Source organism: Malus domestica, chromosome 11, assembly GCF_042453785.1.
Source record: "Malus domestica chromosome 11, GDT2T_hap1".
In the NCBI taxonomy this organism is placed as follows: domain Eukaryota; kingdom Viridiplantae; phylum Streptophyta; class Magnoliopsida; order Rosales; family Rosaceae; genus Malus; species Malus domestica.
In genome coordinates, this window is record NC_091671.1 from 13,514,305 (window position 1) to 13,523,181 (window position 8,877).

The 8,877-nt window shown below is 37.1% G+C and overlaps 1 protein-coding gene across 3 annotated transcripts; it reads left to right on the plus strand.

Annotated features, from left to right (window-relative positions):
* LOC103448049 (protein SOSEKI 3) lies at window positions 1-4,334 on the plus strand. 3 transcript variants are annotated; one of them, XM_070807890.1, is made up of 7 exons: window positions 1-82; window positions 492-740; window positions 857-926; window positions 1,025-1,149; window positions 1,339-2,221; window positions 3,495-3,801; window positions 3,910-4,334. In XM_070807890.1, the coding sequence occupies exons 2-7, from the start codon at window positions 551-553 to the stop codon at window positions 3,982-3,984; spliced, it is 1,650 nt and encodes a 549-aa protein (XP_070663991.1). In that variant the 5' UTR covers window positions 1-82; window positions 492-550; the 3' UTR covers window positions 3,985-4,334. The 3 variants fall into 3 exon arrangements, with proteins under 3 accessions (XP_070663991.1, XP_028944431.2, XP_028944432.2); XM_029088598.2 differs by lacking the exon at window positions 1-82 and having other exon boundaries at window positions 89-740; window positions 3,495-3,802; window positions 3,912-4,334; XM_029088599.2 differs by lacking the exon at window positions 1-82 and having other exon boundaries at window positions 89-740; window positions 1,025-1,140; window positions 3,495-3,802; window positions 3,912-4,334.
* The last annotated feature ends 4,543 nt before the right edge of the window (window positions 4,335-8,877 follow it).

Genomic DNA, 8,877 nt, shown 5'->3' on the forward strand with positions numbered 1-8,877 from the left:
GCTAACCAAAACCAATGGAAAAGCAGAGAGACAGAGAGAGTCGTCCCGTTGAAGCCGAAGCAGCCACTGTTCTTTTTCTCCGGTAATAAATTGTGCCTTTTTTTTTGTTTTTCTCTTTGAAGCATTTTATCAAACACTTTACACGCAGTCGTAAATACAACATATATACAGACGCATATATGCTTGCACGCTGCAGAGTCACTGTGTGTCGCCAAACTCTCTGCAAATGCCTTAAATGCGGGCGTCCATTTCCACTTCCTCCATTTTTGATCAGCTTCTTCTCTTTGTTTCTTTCTGTCTGTGTTTTCTTGTCTCGTTGTCTCTCCCATTCTCATATACCAAATTTAGATTCCTGATTGGTTTCAAGGGTTCCAACTCTCTCACACTACCTCTTCTATCCGATTTACTCCACCGTTCAAAAACCCACAATTTGTTTTTCTGCGGTTTTCTGACTGATCTGAGCCGCAAATCCGCCATACTGGGTTTTGCAGGTTTTGGTGACGACCCAGAAGCCAAAAGCTTTAATTTTTTTCAGAAAACGAAGGAAGCAATGGAGGGTAGGATGAAGAAGTATAGCCAAGTGAGTCCGGAGAGGGCGAAAGTGTGGACTGAGAAGTCGCCCAGGTACCATCAGAACCGCAAAGTTCCTGTGGTTTACTATCTCTCTCGAAATCGGCAGCTTGAACACCCCCATTTCATGGAGGTTCCTGTAACCTCTCCCCAGGGGCTCTACCTCAGAGGTATTCAAAGTTCAAATTGTAAAAAATGAATTTCTGGGGTTTTTCTTGGTGGGGTATTTTGATTTTCTGGATTTGTTGAGGACTTATTTGTGAATCGTAATTTTGTTTGGTTGCAGATGTGATTAATAGGCTTAATGCTCTGAGGGGCAGAGGCATGGCTACCATGTATTCATGGTCTTCTAAGAGGTGAATTTCTAGTCCTTTTTTTTTTAATCCCAAGTTTTTGAAAATGGTATCTTTTAAGGCAGTTTTGTAATTACTTTGGTTTGGTTGAATGAGTGCAGAAGCTATAAGGGTGGATATGTCTGGCATGATCTCTCTGAAGATGATCTGATTCCTCCGGCCCATGGAAATGAGTACGTACTCAAAGGTTCTGAGCTTTTTGAAGAATCGAATTCAGGTAAATGCGGTACGTGATTCAATTTCTCATTGTTTGGTTGCTAGGAATTGTAGTGAATGATTTCAAACTTGTCATTTAATTGCACTCAGAAAATATAAGTGCTTAATCAGTATTCACCATAATTTTCGATTCCATGGATAAGAAATTTAAGATCCTAAATGTGGATAATTTGTTTATTCATCTATTGTTTCTGTCCAGGTCGGTTTAGCCCGTTGGCAGAAATAAAAATCCAGAGCTTGAAACAATTACCGGAACCAGCATCTTCTAGAAGCCAAGATGATTCTTCATCGTCGTCAAGTTTGAATGGGAAGGAAACAAAGCTTTCTCAAGAATATGAGCTCTCTCCTCTGGTTCAACATCCCGAAGGCTCTTCCAGTGCATCTCCAGAGTCTACGGTTGGAAAGAATTCTTCGTGGGGCGGTTCACTCAGCTTGACAGAGTACAAGGTTTACAAGAGTGATGGTTTGGCTGATGCTTCTACACAGACTGAAGAAAATGGGAACAAACCTAAAGCATCAGAAACATGTACAAGGGGTGTTTCCACAGATGATGGATCATTAGAACCGGATTGCAGTTATTATCATAATCGAGTGCTGTGTGTGAAAGAGAACTCTGAGATTTGCAGTGATTCAGTTTCCCCTCCTCGGTCTTCCCCCAGCCCATCTTCATCAGGTGGGAAGACTGAAACTTTGGAATCCCTTATTAGGGCTGATGTTAGTAAACTCAATAGTTTTAGAATAGTTGAAGGGGAAGACGTACGGATGCAAAACAATCCAAGGGTTAAGGCTACTAATGTACTTATGCAACTCATCTCGTGTGGTTCAATATCAGTGAAGGATCACAGTTTTGGTCTTATTCCAACCTACAAGGCCCGGTTTTCCCATTCCAATTTTCGCTCCCCATTATTCTCCACTAAAGTAATGCTGGGAGAGCTGGACTGCCTATCAGAGAATCCAAGGCTAATGGGTTTGAGATTGGAAGATAAAGAATATTTTAGTGGGAGCTTGATTGAGACTAAAATGCTCAAGGAGGAAGATGGACGTACAGCTTTAAAACGATCATCTTCATACAATGCTGACAGGTTAGCCTAGTCCTAAACTTATCTTTCAGTTCTTTTAGAAGTTTACACACCTTTTGTTTTAAACCATGAGTATTTTAGGGTCATCTCCTAACATGTAGTAGTAAGATTGAAGTAAATTTAGTCAAAATCATACTTAGGATGGTAAAAATTGAGGTGCAGGGCTGTTTATTAGGGAACTTATACAGTTTACTTTGATGGTGAAAGCCAGGGATTCAACCAGAGTTAGGAAGTTTCTTACTACCTACCAGAATGTCAATTCTTAAATCTGTTGACTCAATTATAGAATTTGAATGCTTTAAGATGGGACCATACGTACGAAGATCCACAAATCTAGGGCCATCAAACCTTCCAAATTGTGTTCTAAGTTGATCAACTTGAGCTTGGGTCCCTTGGATGCTGCTTCATTGTTGTCGATGCAAGTGAATTTTTAACTCAAAGGTTTGGTATATCACGCAAACAAGAGAGCACAAATTTGATGCAAGTGCTTTATCAAAAGTATGATCGGTTCAATTAGGCTTCTCACTTCTGAACATCTAAGTTAGGCCTGTTCAAGCAACGGGAAACCTTGAAGTAACAAGTTTAAGTTGGCTTCGGTTTATTAGGGTAGACGGGAAATCTTTTTTTTTGTCAAGTAAAGAGTTTAGCTGTGGTAACTTTATAAATGTGTACTTTTATGACTTTTGTAATCCTCCATGTTTTAAATAATTTTCCCCTTGTCTCTGGATATAGGTAAGGTTAATCTCATTGAATTTGTGCTGTCTTGCCTGTGTGATATATTTTGGTTTCTCTTCTTTATGATGAATGTGCTTCTACTGAAATTTTAATGAATCATAAAACCTAAACCTGTTAGATCAGATGTTATCACAGTTTGACGCTAAAATAAAAAATTATGTCAAATCATGAGTTTTTCTTTGATCTGAACAATTAATGACGCAGATTCACTTCTTTCTTTTGATAAAATGATCCGATTCATTTCTGATGCTAGCTGAAACAAATTCATGGGGCTACATGTCCCAGGTCCACCTAGTTGCCATCTTTTGGAGTTCCTCTTATTTGGGGATAAGTTTGTCCGAGTATTCTGGAGTTTTTGTTATAAAAGTTATGTGGGTAATAAGAAAGGATTAGCCTCTTTGGAATTTGTTGATTGGGAATTATTTGTATCTGTTTGGAAGGGTGGTCATCGCTTAAATGGCAACTGTCCATATTTCCGATAGCATCATACTTGCAGTTGTAACTATTTTATGGTTCAAATGCTGAACTTATCAACTTGCAGAAGTTGTAAGAAGCTGGATTCAGTAGAGGACAAAGAGGAGTCTACATCAGGACGTTCGAAATGCATTCCAAGATCAATCAAAGCTTCACTGAACAAGCATCCACGAAGTGAATCTATGAGATTCCCCATTTCCGATAAGCCAAGGAACTCCTCAGATAGAGTTGATGGTGCACATATCAATACCCACAGCGTATCCAATGGAGGTAGCAAAAGAATCACAGACCCTTCATCTCTTAAAAAGCAATCGAAAAGGTTAGATTCGTTTAGAGAAGAGAAGGAGAAGGAGAAGGTGATCAAAATCGAAGAAAGTTGAGTGCCGAGTCCTCCCCATTTTCACCCTGTTCAAATTTATTACCATAATCCAGTTTTGTTCTTGTCAATATTGGTTGACATTTTGTTTGTTTTCCGCCAAAACAGGCTTGCTTCTGGAGCTCGGGTTATAATCCAATCAAGAGCACTTTTTGATACCACTGCGGTTGGCAGTTCGTAGACACCAGTGCTGAAGATAAAAGCAAGGGGTAATTTTTCAGGTGGTTTGAAGTTCAAATGATGTAAACTTATTGGCGGGTAAGGCAAAAGGTAAATTTTTTGTATATCTGAAAAGTAAAAAGAAAGGAGCAAATCACTTATTTGCAATGGGGATGGTCCTGGTTGTTGGTGGACCTACTCCATTTCCTGAGATATGGAGTTGAATTTTTGGGTGGGGTTGTTCAAAAGGGTTTTCTTTTCCCCTTTTTATGTAACTAGGGTTTCAAAATCTTCCTTTTTACTGCCCTGCTTTAATTTTAGAACAGTTTCTCTAGCAGCAGCATGGTTTAGGTGCTGCCTGCTATTACCAAAGATGTGTTTCAGTCTCTCACTCTCTCTTTCTTTGGGAAATTACGACCCGTGGATGGTGCTATCGACACAACCATTTTCAATTCTCACATACCCTTCTTAATTTTCGACTGTCAGAATTGAAGATCAAATGACAGAAATTAACAAGCGGAGAAAAATGTGTGTAGATGGCACCACTCATTTTGGCGAAATCTACAATGCATTAATGTTGAGTTGATTCAACCTGTCAGACATGATTGTTTCATCTAAACATTCAAATTCAGTCATTCAGCTTGAGCAATGTATTGCATTAAGAGCGCAACTTACATGAAACGGATTTACTATACTGGTGTGAAAACGGGTTTACTATACTAATTGGGTTCCAACATCTCATTGGATTCCTTGTGTCTTGTTGTAAAGTGGTTTGACTCTTGGACAAAAGGTACTTTTGACTCTCATTTCTCAAATAAAAAATGTCCTTCGAAAGCTCAAAGCAACTTTACCCTTGTTGACAAACTAGATCTCTTCTTTTAGGACAAAGTAGCTTTCCAGGAAATGGGGTATGGGCTGTAAAAAAAAAGTACCAAATCTGGTCACGTTCGAGACTTTCCGAATTCTCCATTCGAGTATAAACATCATATCAACCATGTTACATGGACATATTAGTTCCAAATATCGACACATATTGGTAAAATTAGCTTGAAATTGTTGAGTCCCCATATCTATATGCTGGTTTGCATCATATTATTGCTATGATGTCGGTTTTTTATACCAATACGTTAGTATAGTGTTATTATTAATACGATATTGATATCTGATTGCGATATTGAGGTTTACATCGTTCGAGTCGCTCTATGTGCTCAGTCCGGGTCATGTGCAGCGTATGGTGGTTATACATGTAAGTAGTAGGGTCTGTGGGAATAAATGAAGTGTACTGTATATGGGGACCTTTCCTTGAAATTTCTTTTGCTTTTTCAAGGCAGTGGAAGCCATGAGGGATGGGATTGAGAATAATGTTTGGTTTTTCTCTTTATACACCAAGTGCAGGGTTTTATTTTTTTTTGTTTTATTACTCTTAGGCCAACAAGGTTGGATTTACAAGGCATTTTAGTTAAAATAGTTCTTACGATTGACATAACTCTTCAATTTGGTTCTTAAGATTTGAAATCGATGAAAATGGTCCCTGAGTTTGTCTATTATCAATCATTTTGGCATTTTCGTGGAAAATCTCCACTAAATAAGAAAATAAAAAAAAACAAAAATACTCTCAATTTTTGACAAATTATTTTGACTTGTTTATTAAATTGAAGGTATTTTGCTGTTTCAGTCCCTATTTAATAAATTTTTTCACGGAAAGACTAAAATGATTGACGATGAATAAACTCAGAGATCACTTTTATCGATTTCAAATTTTATGGACCAAAATAAAAAATTATGTCAATTTTAAAAACTATTTTGACTAAAAGCCATTTATAATAAAAGCGACTGTTGGGTGAGTCGGTCTTCCAGCGGCCTGTCTCAGTGTTTTGCATGTTAGGGTGGTGGAGACTGGACTGGACATGGACTGGACATGGACTGGATTGGATGGATTGGATTGGACTAGAGAGTATTTGCGTTGCATATCAACTATCAAGTAGTAAAGTCCTTTCTCGTGTCCAAGCAGTGACTATACATACAATGTGATTGCACGTGTTGGATCTTAGTTTGTGTTTAAGAGGGACAAGGATTGTCTGCGCTCCCACTTCCGATGCCCTTCCGTGCCTTCCTGTTTTGTGTGGTCACGGTTAATCCACATCAACATTTTATATTGTTTTTTTTATAAAGATAATAAGACAAAAATGAACAGTAATATAAAATGTTGACGTAGCTTAACCGTAACCACACAAACAGGAGGGCACCGGAAGTGGGAGGGTAGACAATCCTTGTCCGTTTAAGAGAGCCTTGGCTGTCCCGTCAAGATTTTTCTACCATGCACGACAAAATCACGAATGAGAATCCTGGAAATTCTCAAATCGTGTACATTTATCATACATCATGCAGTCAGAAATTATTTTAAATATTTTTATTTAAAATTAAATATGAATAGTATATGACGAAAACTGATTGCACGATGTACGATGAACGGACACGATTTGAGGATCACCAAGATCCTCACAAAAAGGATCCAAAGAGGATCTTCATTCCAAAATCACACAATAATTTGCACAAATCTAAAGCTTATTGCAATTGATAGATTGCTCGGTTACGATGATATTTTTTTTTTAAATTAGTGCGTCTAAAATTTAAATTGTCGCTTTCATATTTAGTGTGGAATATTATTTGTACTAAAATAAATAATAATCTTAAAACGCTTCTTATTCAATTGGGCAATTTTGTTGTATATTAGAGAAAGTGTCATTCTCACAGTCAGTGCTTTAGAAAGATACTCTAAAATTTCTATAAACGAATACTTTTGAGACTAAGAAAGATAATTATTTGAGAGAGATTTTTGCTTGACAAACGATTACTCACATTAAGGGGATGAGAGTGAGCATAATCTCATAATGAGCTAGTAATAATGCGGTTCAATTCGCATTTGGTGATAATTGAACTTAAGAATTTTCATTTACAAGTGAAGAAAAATACTATTAGATCGTAATATTAAATGACAATTTTAAAGAGATATTATATTAATAAAAGAATAATTAATTAATTTATTGATAAAAATATTTATTAATTAAAAAAAATATTTTTGTCATAGGCCTATTTAACTAAAAATTATAGACGGAAAAAAGAGAGGGTCAGATTCGCGTTGGCATAAAGTTCAATCCATGTGGGACGGGGTTTCACATTATGCTTCGTTGGATACACAAGAAAGGATAAGATTAGGAATGAGGATACCCGAAGTAAAGTAGGAGTAGCCGAAATTGAACTTCGTTGGATTTGTGGGCACACAAGAAATGATAAGATTATGAATGAGGATACTAGAAGTAAAGTAAGAGTAGCCGAAATTGAAGGAAATATGAGAGAAAATAGGTTACGGTAGTTTAGACATGTGAAACGAAGGCCTACTAACACTTCGGTTAGAAGATGAGATCATGGGACAGAGATACAGGGCCGGAGGGGCATAGGAAGACCTAGAAGAACTTTGAAAGAGACTCTAAGAAAAGACTTAGAGTACTTGGATCTAACAGAAGATGTGACACAGAACCAAGTGCAACAACGTTCTAAGATTCATATAGCCGATCCTATTTAGTGAGAAAATGCTTTGTTGTAATTGTTGTTGGCATCTTCTGTGCTTTTTTTGTGCAATATGAATGAGACTTTTTTGACAAACTGATTGATCACGTATTTGTTAATGTTTATGTATATGAGGATGAATGTATTCTTTAATTTTTAAATTTATTGGATAAGTTTTCGACCCGCAGCATCGGGCGGGATAAATTCTTATTTTCATCTAAAAAGCTTATTTCATCTGACTTTTCAAAATTTTAGATATAGGGCATGTGGCTGGACAAAAGATGGCAAAGGCTAGACTAAAACTAGATGTCAGCATCACTCACTGTGGACCGCATTTACAATTGGATACTCAGCTAGAGGCTCCAACTTTGACTGAACATCAATCGGAAATATCCTAGGACATTTGATTATAGGAATGGGAGGAAGGAAGGTTCTAAGAGAAAGGCTTCTCATTTTTTTATAAAAATGGAAATTAAAAGTATAGTTTACATTACATTGAATTTTAACGATTCGAATCGTTTATTTTGTAAGTTGCACCTTATAAATCATTATTGCAAAATATTAGCCAAATTGGAAATATTTAAGACATCTATTTGGATTCAAAGAATTTAACGAATATTTTATTATATAAGAAACAATGAAATTTCATCTTGATAATTAAATAGGCAAATAATTTCAGATTGAATTGAATTTTTGCAAGAATGATCTATGAATTGAGACTTACAAAATAGACCGTTCAGATCGTTAAAGTTCGATATGGAATGGGTCCCACACTTAATCCTCATATATATATTTTTTTTCAAAAAAACAGAGAACTCTTTGCATAAAAGGCTTGATGAAAGGAAATAGAAATTGAACCACTGATATTTCATTTTTATATTATCTATTCTAAAGTTGGAGGGCAATTGGCCTGTTCATGGCTACAGTAAAACAAATGTGCCTCGATTTCACTCTATTTACAACGATGCCAGCCAAATTAGGTTGGGTCGGGAAGGTAATTCTCAAAAGTTCAGAGGGTGATTTTGTCTATATGGTTTAGCATGGAGCCACTCGATTTCATGATATTTACAACAATACCAGCCACATGGGGCTGGGTTGGGAGGGTAATTCTAAAAGTTCAGAGGGTATTTGTCTGTTTGGTTTAGCACGGATCGCTGGGTTACACGCGTGCACTCTCCTCTCATCTCTTTCTACGCGAGCCCTCTCTCATCTCTCACTCTTCCTGTTTCTGTCCTTCTCAAACCCTAGTGGCCACAACTCCATCTCTTCCGTTTCTCTCATCCCAGAACGGAAGAAAGATGGAAAATCAGGGCTCTTCCATTTGCTTCCACAGATTTCTTGAGCTTTG

What these genes read in the sequence shown, in the direction of transcription:
- LOC103448049 (XM_029088598.2), top strand. Translation starts at nt 236, where the DNA reads ATGCGGGCGTCCATTTCCACTTCCTCCATTTTTGATCAGCTTCTTCTC. An exon ending in TCTTCATACAATGCTGACAG is followed by an intron (nt 2,222 to 3,494) that starts GTTAGCCTAGTC and finishes ATCAACTTGCAG; the next exon opens with AAGTTGTAAGAAGCTGGATT. An exon ending in GGTGATCAAAATCGAAGAAA is followed by an intron (nt 3,803 to 3,911) that starts GTTGAGTGCCGA and finishes CCGCCAAAACAG; the next exon opens with GCTTGCTTCTGGAGCTCGGG.